Source organism: Sphaerodactylus townsendi, linkage group LG02, assembly GCF_021028975.2.
Source record: "Sphaerodactylus townsendi isolate TG3544 linkage group LG02, MPM_Stown_v2.3, whole genome shotgun sequence".
In the NCBI taxonomy this organism is placed as follows: Eukaryota; Metazoa; Chordata; class Lepidosauria; order Squamata; family Sphaerodactylidae; genus Sphaerodactylus; species Sphaerodactylus townsendi.
The window spans coordinates 72,012,456-72,036,593 of record NC_059426.1 but is presented as its reverse complement, the minus strand read 5'-3'; the positions used below and the strand labels follow the sequence as shown (position 1 = coordinate 72,036,593).

The following is a 24,138-nucleotide window of genomic DNA, read 5'->3' as shown; positions in this document are numbered from 1 at the left end:
TAGTACAATTGTCTGATTTCCACTGTCTGCCAAAAATCAAAGGTGCAGTTCTGCACAGGTCTATGCATAAGGATGTTCCATGGTATGGTATTCAAAAGGGCTTACTTCCAGAAATGCATCCTTAGGATTCCAGTTTAAAAGAACATCCCATAATCCCCTATGATGCAATAATCTGGTGCACAGGATCCCAGATATGCCTACACACCTCTAGTTTCACTAATACCCTGCAAAAATTTAGAATAGATCTGTGGTAATCTGAATGTGTTGTCCAGCATTGCTGGAGGACATGGTACTAACAACTGTGACCCAGGGCATTAGCACAACTGTGACCCAGGGCATTAGCACATAATCCTGGCTGCAACAATCTGAGGCAGGTCTCTAAAATAAATACTTAGGATCAGGATGAAAGTCATTCCTGCACTGTCAGCAACAATATTGAACTAAACTTTCTTTTCTAGAATGAAAAGCAGCCTTAACAATCCCTATTTGAGATGCTTTGACTAAACTGAGCAGACCTTCACTTCACTTCCAGTGCCAATGAAGGTCTCTGTATGCTGATTGTGAATGACCCAGAATCATCTGACCAATGCCCTTTTTGCCTCATTCCAGACTAACTGGGTGCTTTATTTGGCACATGTCCATAGGGGAGAAGTTGGCAAGGAAACTGCAATCCCAAGCCTTTCCTGGTTAAGATACAGTCTGGAAATAGCCTCTAAAACAAATTTTGCACTATATATGTAGTCAAGAACTGCAGTTTGTCAAGTGTGGCCACTACAGATGCAGCAAAGGTTGAAGAAAAAAATAAACAATCCTTTGGTGTACATTCTACAGATTCTTGATTTGCACCAATACCACAATTTACAAACAACCCCTTGAGACAAGATGTCTCAAGGGATAAACATTCAGTAACACATTGCAAAAGTAAAATGAGTCGTTTTCTTTTAAATCCTATATACAAAGACATGTGTGCAGTAGAAAGAGGATCAAGGCATCTTTTGTATTTTCCATCCTGGCCCAGTTGAGGGCTCTGATGACTTTAATCCTCTTCATGACCCTAAGGCAAATCACCGTATTTGTTATTACGTTAACTGTTTCTCCATCTGGAAACTGCTTTAACACCCACAGGCAGTATTCCTGAGATATCATAAATTGTTGAGCTGCAATCTGACTAATCTGCCAATGGGGCAAAACAAAAGTTTGCATTGGCATACACTTCAAAACCATGCTTGCTCTCATTCACAACTCTTCTGTTTTTCACGTTTATATCAGAGCTATGTAATAACTGCTCAAGAAATGGAGCTCCCTGCCACCACTATGCCTACGCTAGGCTTCTTTGAATCTCAAAAGTCCCAGTTCAGTCACCTGATTCTAGTGCTGAATATTCCCTCTTCCTAGACTGTCTCTGTAAGCTGCAAATTTTGCATGTACATCAGATAAAGAACTGATAAGCACCTTAGTCGTTAGGCAACTCTACCCCAACAAGCTGTAGGCTTATTTTAACAATACACGGGTAGAAAGTCCGTGCTTTGTTAGGAGGTATCAACACCAGAATATACTTGCCTCTCCTGAGCCCCCCAACAGAAGAATGCAGCAAAAGGCTTGATCTCAGTGGGGATGCCCAGTCTTAATCACAGGGGTCAGTAGACTGACAAATTCTGCCTGTGTCTAGAGATGAATTTGCTGATGAAAAATGTTAATTACTTCCACTGCATTTTTTACTTCAAATGATATCACAAAATGAAGCTTCAGATTCATTTTCAAAAGTATCTACAAAGAAAAAGAGCTTCCAAAGATGAAAGAGAAAAGTTGCCATCGTCGCACAAAAGAACTGGTGATACCCCTTGGCTGGCTCCCCATAATACTGAATAATTAAAAAAGAAAATGTCACAATAGCTCCCCGGCGCTTGGAATACATATACATGATTAACATGCATATCAGATAAAAAATTTTTAAGTGAATTAAATTACGGATATCTCAGCATAAACAAACTTATCTATTGTGCAGCACTGCAGAGCTACTTCATTTCCATGGAGACTGTAGTCTGCTGGAATAGTGCAAGGATAGAATAAGACTGGCTACTTATGGTTACACTCCCCAAACCATGCTATACTAAACCATGCTATACTATGCTACTAATAGATGAGAATGTAAGGAAACATATGCAAGTTAACAGCTCCTGCTGGACCAGAGCTTGTTTCTCTTGTTAGCTCTTAAACAGTAAATCAACTAAAAAATAAGTGCATTAAGGAATATCAGTTACACTACTTGTTTACATGCACAACAGTTCTCCCCCCACCCCTTCATACCCAAGAGCAAGGCCTCTGGCAAAGTTACAGTAATTTGTCTGTCATAGAAATATATTACTCCTGCACCCTGAGTTTGCAGTTCCCTTTGGAGCCCCCATTCTCACAAACATAACTGTGTATGTTAACAGAAAAGGAGGCACCAGCCTAAATACAAGGCCAAGGAGAAAATTGCCTGGTGAAAACCGGACAGGTCCAATCCATGTCTATGGACATTTTGTTTTTGTCTCTATTTTCTTGTGGTTCTGATTCCAACACAAATGGATAATTTGTTTGAATTTTATTTCATATTCACAACAAAAACACCATATGTCTTTCAAAATTATCCCTTGGGTTTAACAATGCTCACCTGGTATTTGTCTGGGTCAGCCCCTCCAGCTTGAGCCACAAAAAGCCCAGAGCCTTCTTCCAGTTCCATCTCATCAGGCGAGCGCTCAAAGCGGACTCGTTCAGATTCTTCACAGTCCATATAGAGAACCACCTCTTCCTCCTCGACACTGATGGCAAAGCGTGTCCACTGATTGACAAGGGAAGGGACCGTGAATGTGGCAGCAGCATAGGAGTTCTGAGAGCCAGGTTCTGTATAGTAGAAGATTATCTGCTGCTTCCCATCCTTCACCTCTGAAAGTTTCACACCAACATAGATAATCGACTGGGAAGCATCTGTGATGGCAAAAAGCACTCCTGCCTTGTCTGATGTGGGCTGAATGTGGAACAGCAATGAGAAGTCTCTATAAAAAGGGCTGGGGAGGTGGTAACGGGCCACTTGGCCAGTGTTGGCATCCAGTCCAAACACATAGCCAGGACTGTTGTCAGGGCCATATATTTTGGTTATCTGGTCTGGCGGGGGTTCCCCAATCAGCTCTAAGAGACCAACTTCTGGGCTGACATTTTCTGTTAAGAGAAGAAAACAGACATCTCAGATTCAAGTAAGACAACTTTGTACAATATAGAAGGAATTCGTACAGTAGAAAGTTCCAATAATGACTGTGTAAAAAATGATGTAGCCCGAATCTCTGAGCAGTGTTCATTGGCTCAATCTATTCTCACCAACTTCTTACTATGGGTTGGATCTAGAGCTCCACAGACAGATGGATCAGATATCTTTCTCTTGTCCTCTTGCCCCCAGCAGCTAACTCCAACCCAAGGAAAATTTATTCCCAGGATTGCAGAACCCACATGGACCAAATCACCCCACCTTCCTTCTTCTGTCAGCAGACCTACGCAAATGGAAGAGGCAGAAAGGGTGAATTCATCTCTTTCCCTTGACTCTCCCCACTGCTGTTTCCTAACCAGTCTAATACATTTTTCCCAGGGTTGGAATCGACTAATATATCAGAAGTTCAGCCCTCCATATATTTACAACATATCAATTTTGCTAACGGGCTGAAGAACTCTCTATATGTAACATAGCTATGATTTCAGTTACAAACTCATCTACTAACTGAATAGCCAACACACTATTGAGAGAGGAACGCTTCGTACTGAAGCGACACACTGGTAAACAGGGATTCTCATATTAATTCAATTAGTTTATAATACTGCAACGTAAGTCTTCTTTTCTTATCTTGAATATCACACAAGGAAAAATTTTACCCATAGAACCCTCCTTCCTGATACCTCAACCATTTTAAATGACTACGGTACCTATTTAATATTCTAATTCCAAAGGTCATCGAAATAATGGGTCATCTATAAAGGAATATCTGGAAAAATAATCATCAATACAGACTAATTTGCAGAATATATTTGAGTTTATCAACAGTAATAGTATTAACACAAACAACGCTTTCAAAATGTGCAGTGACTTGGGCCTTTTCAGCATGCTGCATTTATTCATATTTTAGGTGTTGCTGATCCAATTACCTCCCTTCCAAATGCTGTTTTTGGCCAGTTTAGTCAGTTTCATCTTGTCATCATAGGAGACAATTTATTCAGGGGAAAGCAGCTACATCAATCATGGTGAGAAATGATTACCCTAATCTTTAACATGTGACCTAGCTAAGTCTGTCTTGATTGGTCACTGCGACCGTGGCTCTCTTTTTAAAAAACTGTCCTCATTCTTCTCTGTGATTCTCTGATCTGCACTTCTAGCTGAGCACCATATATATTGCATTTGGAGATCCTCTTCGTTGCAAGTACATTCAGTGCATTCCCTTCAGTCCCTTTGAATTTGGAAAACTTTGCATTCAAAATGGCATGATCCACAAACTAAGGCATGTTCCACTATTACAAACATCTGTACTCCCCCCAAAACCAGAGACCTAGTCTTTGAGAATAGTTGAACTATCTTTGATAATCCTCCAGATAAGTCGTTAAAGCGCTATAAATCCTCTAGCAGAACAGAACAAAGCAAAAACACAGAGCGTACAATTAATGGCCCGTCCAGAATTGTGATTCTGTCTAAAAAAGCACAGAGATGCTGAACAGGCACAAGAAATGGAAAGCAAAACAGGGGTAGCTTTATACAGAAAGAGCACAACGTTTATGGACATTGTGTGTTTCTCTACTGAGAAGATAATGCTAATTACAAAACTTGTAAATGGTGAATAATGCCCTGCTCATACAAATGTCTCTTTCCCACTGATAAACATTCCTGTACGAGCATACCCTTTTCCTTGATGGCAGGACTATAACAATGGTGAATAAGCCTTAGTCTGAAATATTTGCAGCAGATCCTGCATATAGCTATTAAGTTATCACTGGATATTTGGAAACAATTTTATTTGCATCTTTGTTCATTATAATCCACTTTATCCCATGGGCTCAGGGTGGATTACAGAAGCAGCATCAGTTATCTCTCTTGATTCTTACAAGCAAAGTAGTAAATTTGAACAGCTTGAGGAAACAAAGTTGGACAAACTGAAAATGAGAGATCACTTCCACTCATTGCTTTTTTTACCACTATGGTGGATTCCACAGGATTTTTCTATCATATGGTGTACAGCATATATATAATGGGTTTCAGTTATATAAAGGAACCCGTTTCCTTTTTCCCCTTCAGATATGTGCCCTTCACCCATTCAGGCAGCGATTGGAGCCCATGGAAACAATCCAGGTTGCTTTTGCACCTTTGCACGGAGACACTTCTCTTTTTAAAAATTTCCTGCAACACGTGCGTAGCTGAGCAGGCAAACAGAAACAAACCCCCACATGTCAGTTGTCTCACAATCTGATCGGCTGCACCTGCATAGCTGCGCATGTGCAATACACAAAAGAAAAGAAAAAGGGACCTCCCTGCAACAGCTGGGCAATAATGAATGTATTGCTGTAGATCTATATGGTGGTCATACTGCCACAGGGAGAAAACATGCTTGCAGGACTTCTTACACTGTTGGGCACTCATAGAATCCGCCCACAATGTGCTGGGCAACCTGCACAGAGTGGCGGGGCAGGTGGATTGCCCTTGACAGTGGACAGTGCAGAACCTAAAGTAAATGGGTAGGAGGGAAGGAAATAAAGTGACTCCTGCCTATGGTGTTCGTGCAAGAGTGCCGCAAACCCGGGATTGTGTAAAAGGATTGCTGGTTTAGCAATTTTCGGAAATTCCTGGTTGAGGGAAATAAAATGGACCAAACTCATTTTGGGAATGAGACCTGTGTGAAGACCCCCCCCCACACACACAAAAATGGTTTACATAACATTCTATACCCATTATATTTGGGCTATGCAGAATCCATCTATGACTTGGTGCTAAAGGACCTCTATGAAAGGAGGGGCCTGATTCCAGCTTTACATACACATAATCCTCTGTTTTTCTGTAACTCCAAGGGAATTCTATATCTATTTCCCCCCCCAAATTCCACAGAATAAATGGCAGATATTATGTCTAGAGATATAGGATAAGGCATTTGACAGGATGAAATGGCCCGTTGTGTTCCAGCAAATTTTAAGACATTTTATAGATTACATCACACAGCTCAATAAATTGCTCAGAAAGTGAAACTTTTGGTCCTTCCTGATTCAACAGGCCTAACAGCTGCAAGCAAGACAAAACCAGTGTGTTACTGCTGATCCACAAAAGGTCACAGTCCCAAAGGGCTAGTGTTGTAGAAAGACAACACACGTCTTGGCACTTCTTCTTTGGGGCATTCTTTGGGGTTTCATTAAGCAAACAGCCTTAGTGGATGCAGACCAGGACCTAATTCCTAGGACAATTTTCCTCTCTGTTAAGTGTGTGTGTGCATCTTACCTCTGAGCTATAAGTATAGCCATATAACACTACATATTTGTAGAGATTGAATAAGCCAGCAGCAGAAATGCAGGGCAGGGCACTGCAGTGACAAGCTGTGCCTCTCAAAAGATGTGAATTCACTGGAAGGAGATTCACCTGTAGCAACCTCTCAGTGCAACTTTCTCCCTATTGCACTGGCATGTGCATCCTACCTCTGTGCTCTAAGAGTAGCCATTTCATACTGCATATAAAATGAGACTGAATAAGCCTGGGGCAGAGATGCAGGACAAGGCAGGGTATGCAGTGGCAAGCTCTGCCTCCCAAGAGATGTGCATTCACAGAAAGGAGGTTCATAGGTAGCAATCTCTCCATACAATTGGGAATACTGAAAAAGCAGACTTCTTGACTGTGAGGAGAAAGCCCTATACAACTGAATTGAATGAAAATCCACAGATTGATTTTCCAGGGCAGCAGCCAGTTGGAATTTTGACCTCTGCCTTATACTATCATGTGGACTTCCCAGAGAGAAAGCCTTACTAATCATATTACAAGGCACAAAGCAGTACAACAGCACAGATGCATTTAGTTCAGCTATGTATTTAAGTTACCCTGAGATACGATCTTAATTATGTTTAATTCAAATTATGTGCCCTATAGTTACACAGTATAATCATATGAAAACCAATTAAAACTGAGAGCAAACTCATGAACATTAAAAGGCTGAACCACAGCACGTGCAGAGAACAAAGCACGCCGGCAGCTAGAACCAGTGATCTATAAAACCACAAGGCGAGGATATGCTGGGCTAAGAATATGATACTAAGTATTGAGAAATACTGTACATGGTCTGCAGAGACACTTTTGACAACGTAGATGGGAAACTAATTCTTATGTGTAGTCTAGCAAACCATTTTTCACTTATTAGCTAAAATGGTGCATAAACATTAACTGACACATTCCAGTGAAAACAACTGGTCTTGCTTTGGTGTTTATTAATCTAAAAAATTTCTATTGCACCTCCTCAACCAAAGTCTGCTTCCCATCAGAGGAGAGAAAAACCATTAAAATCACAGTACTAGGAAAACAATTCAACAAAATAAAATTTAATAAACAAGAATAAAATGTACACAGCTAAATGCAAGCTAAAAAAAAATAACAAAGCAACAGAATTGACAAAAAAGAAGAGTAGAATCAAAACCAGCATACAGAGACAAAGGAGGACAAACCAGTTCAACCAAAAGCTTGGAAGAACAGGAAGTATTTGCTGGACACTGGAAGGAAACAAACCTGGTACTAAATGAGCATCCAAAGGGAGGGCATTTCAAATCTGGGTTGCTGCAACCAAAAAGGTCCTGCTCCTGACTATACAGTGTTATACTTTGGGAACCAGAATAGATACCTTCATAATTCAAAGTTTAGGTTCAAGAATCTTTTGGGAAAACAATGAAATACTTAAGGCCCATTTCCCCAAAAGGGCATTTAAACAGCTGGGTTTCTCTGCCAGAGTTGACAACTCATTGCCAAGAAGCATGAACATATGTGTACCATTCACAATAATAGCATTTTGTATGCAGATTTAACAACTGTGAGTCAGTGTTGGCATTATCTTGCCCAGAGGGTCACAAAAACTTGGAGCTAGACATGCTTCATCAAACAAAAAATAAAGACAAAAGCTGAAATGTTCTGCTGCCTGTATACTTTATAGGCTGCTATTTGCATTGTAATTAGATTACAGGTGGGACCTAAACATATTGTTCAACTCATGACACAAGCTTTTCCTTTAAAGCAGCTCATGTAATGTGCTCAGTGTATGAACTGTCTCTGAAGAGAGGGGCTCAAGGCATACTGCAGGGCCCCTTGTGCAAAACCCAACTTCTTAAATTTAACTATGTTGTTTTTAAAAAAGATTCTTCCTCTACATCATTGTAATCAAACTAAACATCATGTCAATCATTTTTAAAGTGTCAAGTACTTACCAGTTTGCACACATTTGATTTTTATAGAGGGTTGACCGACATATTTATTACAGGTTGGATGATAATGTTGAGGGAGGGCACTTTCAGTTGGGTGAAGGGAGTTTAACTCATCACCAACCCACTTGTACTTTGCTGAAAATTCTCCTTCTTGGGGCTGCTTTTTCTTCCTGACAGGCAACCCCACCAGAAGCAAGTCCAGACTGAAGGAAGGATTCATTTACTAGGGTGGGGGGAGGGCTCATATTTACAGGGGAGAATTAATGGTCATATTTCAGCATCCCTTGTAGTTTCCAGTTCTCCCACACAAATAATACCCCACACCTCCACAGGCATATTAGATCAGCATTATGTAGGATGTTCATTATAACATAATGTTTCGTTCTGCCCTGAGAAAGTGAGTAACATGTTGTGTGCACGCTTTTTTCATATATTTTCACATGGAAAAGAGCAAAAATGTTAAAATTAAAGATGTCTATTTGGGGAGGGGCCTGGAAAACTCCCAAAGTGACCAATTCGTCCCCCTCCTGCCATTCTAGCTACAGTCCTGAGAACTTGTATCTTGAGAACTGTATCAAAGGCAACTTTATTGAAAAATTCTTTCTTAGATTCTTTATACAAGTTGCCCTACCCCCTCCAATCCATAGGGACAGCATTCTACTGATTTTTCATGGCCTGCGTGAAACATAACACAGAATCAGCATCTGTTCCTTTCTGGCAGGGACTCAGGAATGGGGACTAATTAACAACAGCAAGTAGTTCAGTTCTACTACAATTTGTGTTTTTGCATGCATTTTTTCCAACTGGAAATCCTTGAAACAACTCTCCTGTGGCTCTGATTCAGGCCCGCATGAGAAATTTCTCTAGGAAGAATTGACCTAGGGCATGAAACATCCACTCACTCTAACAGGGGTTTGCACACAGTATCAAAGGGATTCTAACAAGGCAGGAAGATAACACAGATGGTATTTAATGCCAGGATAATTTGTTGAGAACTAGAGAAACTTACCCAAGAAATCTGAAAAATTGATGGAAAATTAAGCCGGATAGAGTCATCAGTCACGATTACATTTCAGAAACACAAATCTGAATGCAAAGGACAGGAATAAAACTCCACTCTGAAAAACCTAATAAACCACCCTGAAAAACCCAATAAATCTATTAAATATTTTTAGGAATTGTTGGGTAACTAACATTTGGATAGTATTGTATATGATGTTGGAAACTGCCCCAAGCTCATAAGGGGAGGAGTTGTACAGACAGACAGACAGACACAGACAGGGTTTTTTGGGGTGGTTTAGGTTTACTGAATAACCACCCCTAAATGAAGCCTGCAGCACATCTAGACTTTGGATAGGAGACAAAGAAGCTTGGAGCTTTAGCAAATCCTAAACTATGTTCTTCATAGTGACCTTGCTACAGCATTGCATAAATTTATTTTTTTTTTCAATTTATATACCGCCCGATCCCCGGGGGCTCCGGGCGGTGAACAACAGGAGCAATCATACAAATATAAATACATAGGCTCCATCCCATAAAATAGCTTAAAACTCATAAAAACAGCGGAAAGTAAATCCATACTACATAATAGAGAATAAATAGAAGGCGCTCTGGCCCCAATTTAAAAACCTACACTCCCTGAGGTGGGGGGCCAGTGGGGCTCCCCATATGAGGGGGGGGGCTCCTCGCTATATGAGGGGGGATCTCCTGATGTAAACTGCTGCCCTGGAGGCACAGAGCAGTGAGGGGGCACCATATTAGCAGCTGGACACTCCAAAGGCCCAGTGGAACAACACTTGGTCTTTACAGGCTCCTGGGTGAACTCACCCAGGTCCCGCAGGGCCCGGATACTAGCTGGAGGAAGGTGGTGGTTTCCACCCAGGCCGGGGCCAGTGCCGTGAAAGGCTCCTGGCCTGCTGCGTGGAGGCTGCCAGCCGCATCATAGAGGGGCCGGGGACTACTAGTAGATTGGCCTCTGCAGAACGCAGAGGCCAAATTGGGACATATGGGGTGATGCGGTCGCGAGGGTACAACGCCCCCAGGCCGCGCAAAGCCTTAAAGGTCAGAACCCACACCTTGAAGATGATTCGGAATTCAACCGGAAGCCAATGCAGCTGCCGCAACACAGGCTGGATGTGTTCTCTGAAGGCGCCTCCTGTGAGCAGGCGTGCTGCTGCATGTTGGACCAGTTTTAACTTCCGAATCAAAAGCAAGGGAAGGCCGGCGTACAGCGAGTTACAATAGTCCAGCCTGGAGGTGACCGTTGCATGGATCACAGTGGCCAGATCCGCCTGGGAGAGGAAGGGAGCCAACCGCCGGGCCTGACGAAGATGGAAAAATGCAGTCCGGGTTATATGGGCCACCTGGGTCTCCATTGAAAGAAACGAATCCAGGTGGACCCCCAGACTGCGAACGGAGGAGGTCGGCGCCAATGAGACCCCCTCCCACACCGGCGGCTGGAAATCTCCAACCTCACCCCTGCGGCCTAGCCAGAGGATCTCCGTCTTCGATGGATTCAGTTGCAGCCTGCTCTGCTGCAACCAACCAGCTACCGCCTCCAAACAATGCTGGAGAGCCGCCGGGGCGGCAACCGCTCCCCCCTCCATCAACAGAATGAGCTGAGTGTCATCAGCATATTGATGACAGATCAGCCCAAAGCTCCGCACCAGCTGAGCAAGTGGTCGCATATAGATGTTAAATAATAGCGGGGATAGCAGCACTCCCTGAGGTACTCCGCACTGAGCGGGCACTTCCTGGAGGCTTCATCCCCGCACCACACTTTGCTGACTCCGGTCCCGGAGGAACGAGGCAATCCACTGAAGGACAGTGCCCCGAACCCCGGAAGCGGCCAGACGGTGGGTCAAAAGGTCATGGTCGACCATATCAAACGCTGCGGTAAGATCTAACAAAACCAGCAGCGCCGATCCGCCTCGGTCAAGCTGGATACGGAGCGTATCTGTGATGGCGACAAGAGCGGTCTCCGTCCCATGCCCAGCACGGAAGCCAGACTGGAAGGGATCGAAGGCCGATGCGCCATCCAGGAAACCCTGAAGCTGCTCCAACACCACTCTCTCAATTACCTTCCCCAGAAACGAAAGATTCGAGACGGGGCGGTAATTGGCCAGATCACCTGGATCTAACGATGGTCTTTTTAAGAGTGGGCGGACCACTGCCTCCTTCAACCCATCCGGAAAGACCCCTTGCTCAAGGGAGCCATTGATGATATTCAACAGATGGGGTCGTAGCTCCGCCCGGCAAGCTTTTATAAGCCAGGAGGGGCACGGATCCAGAGGACAAGTAGTAGGTCTAACAGCAGCCAAGGCCCTGTCAACAGCGGCTTCGGAGAGCAGGGAGAACTGGGCCAAACTTGGGCCCGAAGACGGCAAGGGAGCCTCCAGTTCACTAATTGTAGATAACGTGGCGGGAAGGTCCTGGCGGAGCGACGCCGACTTTATCTGCAAAGCTCATAAATGCCTCTACAGCTAACAGCCAATCGTTGGTTTGTGGACCCTTCCGGATAAGGAGGTCAAGGACCGAATTATAATGAAATAACTGTGCCGGGCGAGAGCTAGCAGACGCAAGAGAGGAGGAGAGAAAAGCCCTCTTCGCCTCCTTCATTGCCATCCTCATAGGCCTTCATAAACGCCCTATAGGATGTTCGCGCCGCTCCGTCACGAGATTTCCGCCACACTCGCTCTAGTCGTCTAAGCACCCGTTTCATCTGGCGCAGCTCCTCGGTATACCAGGGAGCCTGCCGAACACGGGGGCGAAGAGGATGCCGGGGAGCAACAGTCTTGATGGCATCGAAGAGCCGGGAATTCCAGTCCTCCACCTGCTCATCGAGTGTGCCGGCGGGTTCAGGGTCCCGCAGAGCATTCAGGAAACCAATTGGATCCATAAGTCTCCGCGGGCGGGCATAAATCAGCCCCTCACCTAGACGGGTTTGGCGCGGCAGGTCCATCCGAACCTTCAGGGCGTAATGGTCAGACCATGGCACTCTGTCCATAGAGGATATGACCACATTAACCCCCAAACCGAAGACCAAATCCAGCGTGTGACCGGCCTCATGAGTGGGGCCAGAGCTTACCAAGGAGAGGCCCAGTGCCGCCATGGATGACACTAGGTCCGCGGCCAGCGTACATGAGGCGGTGTCGACATGGACATTGAAGTCCCCCAGAACAATAAGTCTGGGGAACCGCAATGCCCAGTCCGCCACCACCTCCAGCAGCCGCAGCAGGCTGTCCCCTGGTGCGCTAGGCGACCGGTACACCAGGAGGACCGCCATCCTCTCCGCGGCCAACCACTCTAGGCCGACACACTCCATGCCGGTGATCTCTGGGATGGGGGCCGCCCTGAAGGGAATAGAATCACAGATGAACATCGCCACACCTCCCCCCCGGCCCTGTGTTTGTGGCTGATGGAGACACGCGAACCCGGGTGGCGCGACTTCGCCTAAGGCGACGGTTTCACCCTCGCGCACCCAGGTTTCGGTGATGCAGGCCAGGTCCATCTGCTGGGCTTCGAGATAATCTCGGAGTACAGCGGTTTTATTGTTGATGGACCTGGCGTTGATCAACACCAGCGACGAAGTAGAGTAACCCTGAACCTCTCCACCATCGTCCCTTGGGATAGGTCGGAGGTCAGAAGGCGAACGAGCATGACCATATCTCTTTCATCTTCTATCATATGGCCGCTGCCTACCGCTATATCTACCCCGCCCCATCAACACTGGGATCCCCTGCCCCAAGGTAGGTGCCCCCATTGCTCAGCTGTTCTCCTCAACACCTATAGCCTCACTAAACACTACCACTACCACACTAAGTAGGCCCAATCCTACTACTGAACTAATACTAATCTAGCTACGTTAACTTAATATCACATACAGGCTGGAGGCTACAAGCAACAACTGTGCCTAACCAGACCTATATATATAACTATATAGACCTATATATATAACTTCCTCTTGGCTGGCAGGCAGGCAGACCAACAGAAGGATCTGTCCCAGGCAGGGCTGAACAGGCTGGCTGCCTTGGGCTGCTGGTGGAACTCCTGTTGTAGCTGCCAGGCCCCACCCCCTGCAGGTGTTTCCAATGGGGTGGGTGGGGAAGGACTCTCACTCCTTCCCAGTGGCAGCAGGCGGCAGCTCACCAGGTGGATTTCCGCTTGGCTGGCAGGCAGGCAGACCAACAGGAGGGTCTGTCCCAGGCAGGGCTAAACAGGCTGGCTGCCTTGGTCATACTAGAGGTCATACTATTACAGCGGGAAAGCACTGTTCAAGTATATGAGAAGACAACTTACTAATTGCAGAAAAATAAATGTGAATGTTATCTTGTACTTCCCCACTCACCCACACAACCTCATTTTCTTACATACAATGGAACACCAGGTAATCTCAAAGGATTACAATAGCAACAGCAATATTTTATTGGATCTGGAGAAACGTGTTGCAATGGCAAGGGAATTGACATGATAATATGGTCTAAAACTGAGTACTGCTTTAAATGCAGCATATACATATTACAGTGATTTCCCTGCAGAGTTTTATATATATACGTTATATATAACGTGTGTGTGTGTGTACACACACATACATACAAATACACACACACACACACACACACACACACACACACACACACGTTATATATAACGTATATATATAACTCTGCAGGGAAATCACTGTAATACCACACACATACCAACACTTCTTGAGATTAAAATATTTTCTTGAAAGCTCCATTTATGAACTGTTGATGGGGCCCCTTGTGGACTTCACAATTTTTTAAATGGAAATCATCCACACACAGAGACACACTTTTAAAAGGTTACATATGTCCAGAGATGCTGAGAACAAAAATGGCCCTGTTTAGTTTGCATTTCTGAAAAGCTTTGTAATTATTGTATCTAATGCTGTATCTGAATGTAAAAATGAACACAGAATCTGGAGGCTCAAACATTCCCCCTCTCTACTGATGGGTATAAAAGACAGAGTACTGAACACAGCCATGTACTGATCATGACTGCAAAAGCAGGTGGTTAATGGGACAAACATACAAGTTCTGGATTTCTGGGTACCAGAAGAAAACAACATTCTTGACACTCAAGTGGCCTGGGGGTTTCTAGTCCAGCCACTATTTTAAAGTAGGCAGCATATAGATGGGTACAAAATAAGAAAATAGGTCAGAAACTAAAGTAACATCCTTCAAGTTTCCCCAGTGTAATATTTGTGCAGCTGCTGAAACTAAAAATACCAATTTTTTTGAAAAGCAGAGTCAGCTTCACTCTCTTAAGATATGTTTGGGCCAGCTGCTTTCCTCAGGATATGTCTTGAAACAGCTGGCGTCATCCATACAACCACCTTTGATTGGGGCTCCCTTTTCAAGGGCTGTGGCTAGAATGAATTAAGGAGGTGTTGCATTTTCCTTAATTTGTTCTGTATGATGTAAATCTGTGCCCCAGTGACTGTCTCTCTACAGTTATTTTCTGCTGAGGCCACCCTTAGGACTATGCTGACCTTCCCCAGCCCTATAACAGGTCTTTTGTTTTCAACTTTACTCTTTGGAATAGTTTAGCAGAGTGTCTTCACAGGTTTCGCAAAGATCTTGAAAAAATATTCCATTCCAGAGGGCTTTTGAACTGCTATTTTATTTTTAGCTGTTGATGCTTTTGTTTAATATTGGGGAGAGCTCTCAGCCAAATATAATGCCATAGACCCCACCCTCCAAAGTGGTCATTTTCTCTAGGGTGCAAATTTCTGTCTTCTGGAGTTCAGTTGAAATTCTGCTAGGTCTGGCTGCTTGCTACTGGTCAACAGCAGCCAGTGTAGCATGGTAGTTAGATCTTCAGAGTAGGGGCTAAAAGAGACCCAAGTTCAACTCTCCGTCAAAATAACTCACTAGGTTATTTTGGATCAATCACGTACCTTCTAATCCAGGGGTCGGGAACCCATGACTCATGAGCATGGCCAGCCGCTGCCCTTGCAACGCCGTCTTTCGTGCGGGTTCTGGCATTTTGGCCACCTTGCCTCCTTCCTGGGGAAGCCTGGGCAGAAATTAAGGCAGCGCAGGGCGAAAGCAGGTAAAGCGGGTGAAAGCCGAAAGCAGAGCGAGGCGGGGCCGGGGGGCGGGCGAGGGGGGGGGGGCGAGGGGGGCGAGGCATGGGAAAGTGGACGGGGGTGCGAGCAAGGGGGCGGCGAGCGGGCGAGAAAGCGGGCGGGGTGCTGCGTAAAAGAGCCGGGCGGGCGAAAGTGGGGGCAGGGGCACAGGAAAAGCAAGGAAAAGCGGTGTGGGGTGCTGTTGGTAGTGAGGGCGAGCGGGCGAAGGCATTGGCGCAGAAGTGAGCGGGCGAAATGCGAGCAAGGGGGCTGGGGCATTGCAGGAGAAGCAGGTGCAGGCGAGCCGAAAGTGAGGAGAAGCGGGCGTTACTGTGAGGGGCAGGGGCACGGGAAAGCAAGTAGCTACGAGAAAGCCGGGCGCAGCAATGCCGAGGGGGAGCAGGGGCACCGGAAAGCAGGCAGGCTTGAAGCCGGGCGGAGAAGAGGGCAATGGCTAACGAGCGATGAGGGGCAGGGGCACGGGAAAGCCAGGCGGGCGGGGTGCCCTTGAGCCGAGGGGGCGAAAGTGGGTGGGCTTGCTGCGAAAGCCGGGTAGCGAGCCAGAGGGGCAGGGGCACGGGGAAGCGGGGGGGGGTGTGAGCAAAGCCGAGGGAGCAAGCGAGTAGAGGCGGGCTATGAAAGCGAGCGGGCTGAGAAAGCCGGGTGGGGGAGGCGAAAGCAAAGGGGCCCGAAAGTGGGCAAACAAGCAGGCGGGGGGGGGGTGAGCGAGGGGGCGTACGAGCGGGGGCTGGGCGAGCGAGCCAAATGGCTCTTTGAACTGAAAAGGTTCCCGACCCCTGTTCTAATCTAACCTTCCTCACAGTGATGTTGTGACAATAAAAAGGAGCAAAGGAGAAAAAAATGCAAGATGTTTTGGTCCCCACTGTGGAAAAAAGTGATGAAAAAATGAAGTAAATAAATAATAAATATAGCTGAAGATGGGTGGCACATAAAAGGGTTGGTTGGTGAATGACTGAGAAGGAGAGAATGGGGTAGGATAATGAAAGAGGATACGGGGGATGCCAGGAGGGTTAGGGTTGAAAATAGAAAATAGGGTTGAAAATAGAGAATAGTTTAGTGAGAGGGTCCAGGGAAAAGTGAGGTACCACCCCACAAATTCTTGAGGATTCCTTACTATGCAACTCGGTCTGGTCCAGTGGCTGGCACCACAACTGGGCCACAGTTTTCCAAGAAATCCAAGATAAAGGATGGTGGGCTGTTGGTTGGGAAGCAGGTAAGGCTGCCACCTCCAGGTTAGACTCTCCTGGTGATTTGGGGGATGGAACCTGGGAAGGGTGGGGTTTGAGAAGGAGGTGGTATATCCATTTCCTCCAGGGGAACTAGGGTTGCCAGCTGCCAGGTGGAGGCAGGAGATCACTTAGAATTACAAGTGATTTTCAGATGACAGAGATCAGTTCCCCTGAGAGTGGAGAGTGGATTCTATGGCCTTATACCTTGCAGAAGTTACTTCCCTCCCCAAACATCATCCTACCAAGTCTCCGTTCCTGAATCTGCAAGTATTTCGCAGCCTGCAGCTGGAAGCAGGAAATGTCTATGGAATCTTGCAAGGAAAGGAAAGAGGGAATAGTAGGGGAGGGGGAAATGAGATGGCTCCAACCACACCTTGCAAGTCCTTTTTTGTGTTTGTTCATAAGCCAACTGGAGCTTTTGGGGGGGCTGCAAAATATTTAAAATATATCAACATACACATTTTCTCCCAAAATCTAGAGAGGTCAGGGCCTTATTCCTTATACAGGTTACAACAAACCTGTGTTCAATGCTGTGCTTCCGCACTACAATTGAAGGATTCCTATTTTGGGAAGTCTCAAATCGAATTCCAATTTGCTGTGGTGTCTGCATGCAGCTGACTGGACACAGAGGAGTTGGGTTTCCTCTCCACAAACTGTGGATTGCAAACTTCATTTTATGATCCTGCTTTGCCGAGAAGCAACCAATTTTCCCAGGTACTTAAATTTGAAAATCATGATGCACTAGAGTTTTATTTTAAAAAACCAAGAAGCCTTTGATCACACAAAGAAAGGAAGAAGGCAGGAAGGTGCAAACTGCTTTGGGACGTCATCGGTGAGAAAGGTGGGGGTGTAAATGAGTTAAATAAATACTCACTTCATTAGAAGAAGAGTTTGAATTTATACCCTACTTTTCTCAACCATAAGGAGTCTCAAAGCAACTTACAAACTCAATCCCCTCCTCTCCCCACAACAGACACCTTGCAAAGTAGATAAAACTGAGAACGTTCTGAGAAAACTGTGACTAGCTCAAGGATACCCAGCAAAGCACAGGTGTAGGAGTGGGGAATCAAACACACTTCTCCAGATTAGAGTCCATCTGCTCTAACCACTGCACCATACAATCCTTAAACAATAAATAACAAAATCTAAAACAGGACAGAAAATCAATCAACAGCTGTGGGCAAATAAATTTTGAGCAATCATTCAAACCCCATGCAAACCCAAAGAATAAAATCAAGTACACATATAACATGCTATCTGTAACCTACCACAATCTTGCTGATTCATTCTGGAACTAACAAACTTCTAAACAGTCTTACAGGGCAGCCTCACACCGTATACTCCGGTCATGTAATATGGAAGTGACAAGAATATGAATTACTGTGTCTAGAAAAAAGAGCTGTAGATGGTGGTAGGAGATGCATATCTACACCCTAGAACAGTGATGGTGAACCTTTTTGAGACCGAGTGCCCAAGTTGCAACCCAAAACCCACTTATTTATCGCAAAGTGCCAACACGGCAATTTAACTTGAGTACTGAGGTTTTAGTCTTGCGTGAAGCCGCCGTTCTGCCCTGCGCTGCTCCAGTGCCTCCACCCCACCCGCTCAAGCAGGGGCCAGCCTGCTCTAGCCTCCAGCAAGTCCTGCACGCACCGCTCTGCACCTCTCTAGCATCTCCGCTTCCTCTGCCCCCCCTTGGGCATCAGCCACCTGGAGCACAGGCACCAGGCCTGTCAGCTGAGTCCTCCCTGCTCGCTGCGAGGCATTGTGCCCAGCAGCCCAGGCCAGCCTAGATGTGTGTGTCGGGGGGGGGGTGATTTTCTGCCCCCCACATGATTAACTGTGTGGGTGTGCCCACAGAAAGGGCTGTGAGTGCCACCTCTGGCACTCATGCCATAGGGCTGTTGCAGCAAACACTATTGCTGCATAAAGTGGAAGGATTTCAACTACTAATGTGATGGCACTGAGCTCCAACCCTGCTCCTCTCTTACTAGTCACTCTGAGTGGTGCAGTCTCTCCCTCCATTACATGGGAAAGTTTCCTAGATCACCATTCCCCATCCCCTATTTAATAGTGTTCTTTTAAGTTTCAGATGGAAATAGAAATCATTTTTTAAAATCTAGTTTTCTCAAAGCATGCTAGAATTTTCTCATCCAGAAGCTATTCTTTTTTACAAATTCCAAGCAGAACATCTGGCTATAAGCTTGCTGATCCTCACAGAAAGGTCCTATTTTATATTTTTCTGGCACTGCTCTACATCTCCTGTCAGTCACACACTCAATGGGTGAGTTTTTTCTTCACATATGTTAGATCTTCAGACTAGAGTCAACCAATGCAAATGAGTTCTTTCTTTAATTTTCGCTCAAAATATTATTATAAAAACACCATGTCACAGTTAAACCAAGAGAATTCTAAATACAAAAACACAGCAAAACTTGACAGAGTTTAAGATAATTGGCAAGTCAGAATCTCAAAAAATCCAAAAGGGTAGATATGCACACTAAAGAGATGCTTAAATAAAAAGCTGAAACTAATACATGGTGCTAAGAAAAACTCAAAGAAGAAACCACAGTTGTTCTTGACAGGATTTAAAATCCAGTATCACAAGCAAACAGATAGAAAAACCTTGAAAGTAAAAACATGAAGGTCTTTCCAAATGCTTTGGCATAAATGCAAAAATGGACTTGATTTCCAGCTGGCTGTTAATCTGATACATACCACTTGTAAAGCAACCATTGCGGAGGAAAAGTAAGATTACTCTGCACAGAAAGATAACTAATCAAACAGGGACTTGAAGGGAAAATATCAACTAACAGCTGTTTTACTGCAATTCTCACCATTGTGGGAGAGGTTTTACTCAAGGTCAGAAAAAAATGACTGCATTCTCAGAACACACCCCATATTCTGGAAGAAAAAGTCACATTTTAAAAGTTCTCTTTACACTATAAAAAGCAAGGGGAAGTAGTGCCTTTGTTACAGATCAAGGAGCAACTTTACCCCCTAGCATGCCACCTGCACCTGAAACCCTACTCAACCTCTGAAAGAAACATTAATCACAATATCTAGACTCACTGAGTCAGTAACAAACTGATCCAGTTGTAAGTGCAATTTGCATTTTTGTGTACCCAAAGCTGCTCAAGCTCTAAAGAAAAAATATCATCTTGACAAATGTGAAATGTGCCTGGCCAGTAAAATCAGACAGGCAGTGGGTGTTCCTACAAGATGTTGGCACAAAGAAGGGAAAACTGAAGTCAGCAGGAAACATTCTTTCCCACTAAAAATTAAGAGGGTGAAAATTAGACAATTTCTCTTAAAAAAATAATTTCCATAAAATGTTGCCATCTGGACTCTGCATGTTATGTCTGGATCCATAGGATGCTTGAAACCATACATAATTTTGAGATAATAGATAATGTGCAGCCAATGAACTTTCACTCCTACACTTGAATAATAACATAAAGGGAGGCTTCAAACCTACAGCCCACAGGAAATAGCAGAAGGACATCTCATACAACTCCAGGACCAGGCTCTTTTCTGATCCTGGCCAGTACTTACACAAAGATAACCCTGCGTCTGCCATGACTCACATGCTGCCAGTAGGAAGATCAATGGCTCCTAAAGGATGAGCAATTGAGGAAATCAATCAAGGAAATTACCAGATGCTTTTCCCTCTTCCTATATATAGGAAAATTTACAAACTCCCAAAATAGACTTTGCAGCAATAGTCAGCTTGTACTTTTCCCTTTTACAAACTGTCCTGGGCCACAGAAAACTCCCACAACTCATTTGAACATATGAGAACTTTTATACTGAGTGAGAGATTGGCTCACCCAGTACTGTATGCTTTAGATGGCAGCAGATTTCCAAGGTCTTAGATATCTTTTCCTGCATAGCTGCTTAGGATCCTTTGAAAGAGAGATGTCAAAAACTGAGCCTTGGATTTCCTGCATATAGGTGATGAGATCTATGATCTAGCTATGTCCCCTTCCCAATTTTTAATGTGCTGAAAATGTAATAACAATGTAATGTAATTGCATTGTAATGTAATTGTTACAAGTTGTGGTCAATCTAAATATTTCTCTAGTACAGTTAGGTTGCCAACTTCCAGGGGGTGTCTGGAGAGCTCCTGCTATCCTGATCTCCAGGCAACAAAGATCAATTTATTGTCAAAGGCTTTCACGGCCGGAATCACTTGGGTGCTGTGGCTGGCATCTTCAGATCCTCTGAATCAGATCCTCTGATCCATCAGATCTTCTGAAGATCAGATCCTCTGAAGATGCCAGCCACAGATGCAGGCAAAATGTCAGGAGAGAATGCTGCTAGAACACAGCCATACAGCCCGGAAACCACACAGCACCCCAAAGATCAATTTGCCTGGCTCCACCCCAAAATCCCCAGGTATTTCCCAATCTGGAGCTTGCAACCCTAAATTCAATGCTAGCAGTCTCTTGAAAATGGATGGAAACGAGATACTCTGAGACCCTGGACAGGGGCCACTCACAATCCTTCCAGAGCAGTGGTCCTCAACCTGGGGGTTGGGACCCCTTTGGGGGTCGAACGACCCTTTCACAGGGGTCGCCTAAGATTCTCTGGATCAGTTTTCTCCATCTGTAAAATAGATAAATGTTAGGGTTGGGGGTCACCACAACATGAGGAACTGTATTAAAGGGTCGCAGCATTAGGAAGGTTGAGAACCACTGTTCCAGAGTGTGACATCAGTGCAGGGGAGGGGGGAGAGAAGGGAGTGCACTTCAAAACTTTGCCCCTTCCCCGCATGGGTATTCAAAGCAAGGCTCACCTGCTCAGATCCTTCAGAAACAATGGCTACAGATCATAAGATTCTGTGGCTGCCTCATGTTTACTAGATAAGTGTTCTGAATTTCCTGTCATAGCAGAAATTCAACTAGTAACGTTTCCCCCCACCCACCACCACCACCACCACCTCCACCCTTGAATGCTGTGTTTGGACATTGGTAGAAAGGGCTCTAAAGCCATGTAATACCTCTTCTTCTTATCACCTTCTACTAATCATCAAGTCTGATAATCTTGGAGTCAGTATATTGCAGAAAAATAAAACAAGTCTTACCATGCTACTGATAAAGAGGCCAGGAAACTTAAAAACTAGTTGTTTTGTGATATTTTGGTACATAACCTCCTGAATTAGAATGACAACTGTGATTTTCCTGCTTTTCACATTACAAGACAACTGTGTATTCCAGGTAGTGCTAGGGCAAAATCCCAACTCTGCTGGCTGTTATATTTTGCCAAGTTACTTTGCAGTCATTTCCCCCTTTTCCAGCAACTCAGACAGCACCAGAAATCTTTTTGCATTATGGTGACGCAAAGTGCCCTCAGGGTACAGCCGACTTATAGCAACACCCAAAGGGTTTTCAAGGCAAGGATATTCAAAGGTGGCTTGCCATTGCCTGCCTCTGCATAGGAACCCTATGCTTTCTTAGTGGTCACCCATCCAAACACTAACCAAGGTTGATCTTACACAGCTTTGGAGGGCTGATCAGATTGGGTGAGTCTGCGTTTACATACAACTCCTGATAATTCAATTAAGGGAAGAATAAAGTTATTAGTCAGTTTGGATCTCCATGTGGAAGAAAAGTAGTTTAAAAAAAAAATACTTCATTAGTACTAATTTATCCTAGCTCTGTGGAAGTAGCATTTTCCCCTCAGATTAGAAGCTGAGGCATACAAATGAGTTATACTTGAAATATAAAAAGACTAGCACGCATTATGCTAGTCAGATAAATACTGTGATTTTAAAATCTTGCATCCTGATTTGTATAAATCAAATATATTAATATCTGGTCAGTGGGCAAGAGCCAATCAAGAACATTGGTTAAAGCCACTATGAAGTTTCACAGGTTAGGGATAGTTCCCTTATTTTAAATCAGTTCTCAAAATATTTATATCCCACCTTTCCTCCTAAATGGGCTGAAGGAACCTTGGGTTGCCTTTAGGTTTCTGCTTCAAACACTTGTACAGCTTGCATCTGACCCGTGCTGGATGGATATACCATGGTTGCACAACTTAACACGGTTCATAGTGTTTCCTGCTCTATCTTTCCTTAGTCTGCCATGTGGTTAAAAACCAATGATGCTTGAAACCTTGTGATCTAAAGAGACATTAATATGGAGGGACACAGAAAAAAGCAGCCCCATTCTTGTCACAGACTCACTCCAGTTTTTCAGGACCCAGTGAATTCATGTCTGTGATAATATTTGAACTCTGGACTCTCACATTATATTTGTAAATCGGTATGTTGTACCACCTGTTCTGAAATCAAAATTGTTGTACAGGTAGGCTACACAGTTCATTACAGCAGTTGGGAACCTGTGTGAGCTTGGTTTCCTATAGTGGATGTATAAACATCTGGGGAAAAACAGCTACGTGCCTTTTCCTAGGACATTTCCCACTGCCTCAGTGTTACACTTAAATTTAACACTTAAATTATAGGTTGTTACACTAAGCTGTAATAGTCTTTGGTGCTGGTTCCCCTGGCTCCCCAGTTATGGGAATGCAAATTAAACAATCCAACATTGTCTCAATGAACTTACAACATCCCACTAAAATTGCGGAACCAAAGACTGCTTAGTTGGAGGTAGGCATTTCTCCCTATATGGAGGCTGACTGCAGCTGGACTGGATAAATAGTTCTTTTTTAAGCAAAAAGCACTTGGCATGTAACAGCCTCAGGCTGCTCCCACTTCTGCTATGCATAAAGCATATCATTCCCTCTGTACAGTGTAGATTGGTTCACAGAGCAGTTGCCAGCAGTTCAAAACATGCTAAACAATACTGGGGGAGGGGGGGGGGGAGGAACCCTGACCCAGATAAGAATTAAGACAGATAATGAATGTTAGTAATGAACTGAGGCTTTTTCTGCTGTCTTTTTTACCATTTTGGAGACCATCTCTTATAATGGAATAACTTTGTTCACTGATATAACCCTCTACTTCTCCACTTCTGTCCTGGGAAACAACCTCAGTCACAATCAATCAGAAGATGTAAAAAAGTCAGCCTTCGACTTCACAATAGGAATCTGTTTAAACTTCCTTTAAAGCCATCTTGTAAGCAGCCCTTTATACAGGATGAGGACCAATGTGTCAGCAATGTCCTGCACACTAAGTAACATGTGGAACAAGGGGGAAAAAAATACTAGTATGAGTAATTTGGGCCAGTACCTTTGTTACTTATTTCCAAGCCTTCTTAATAGCATATCCTCCAGGCACATTCCATTTTACCATAGATCCTAAAACCATCTATATCCAAACCACGAGAGATTAAAAAAATGGAAAGAAAGTTTAGATTTACAGATAATGACAAAAATGCT

General features: G+C 44.5%; 1 protein-coding gene across 6 annotated transcripts in view; it reads right to left on the bottom strand.

Moving 5' to 3' along the window:
• The window catches only part of COL18A1 (collagen type XVIII alpha 1 chain), a 219,602-nt gene that overhangs the window by 75,389 nt on the left and 120,075 nt on the right, over positions 1-24,138 (bottom strand). For all 6 annotated transcript variants that reach the window (XM_048485027.1, XM_048485023.1, XM_048485025.1 and 3 more), the window contains one exon: positions 2,654-3,198. In XM_048485027.1, the coding sequence (XP_048340984.1) occupies positions 2,654-3,198 (545 nt within the window). The remainder of the gene's footprint in view (positions 1-2,653; positions 3,199-24,138) is intronic.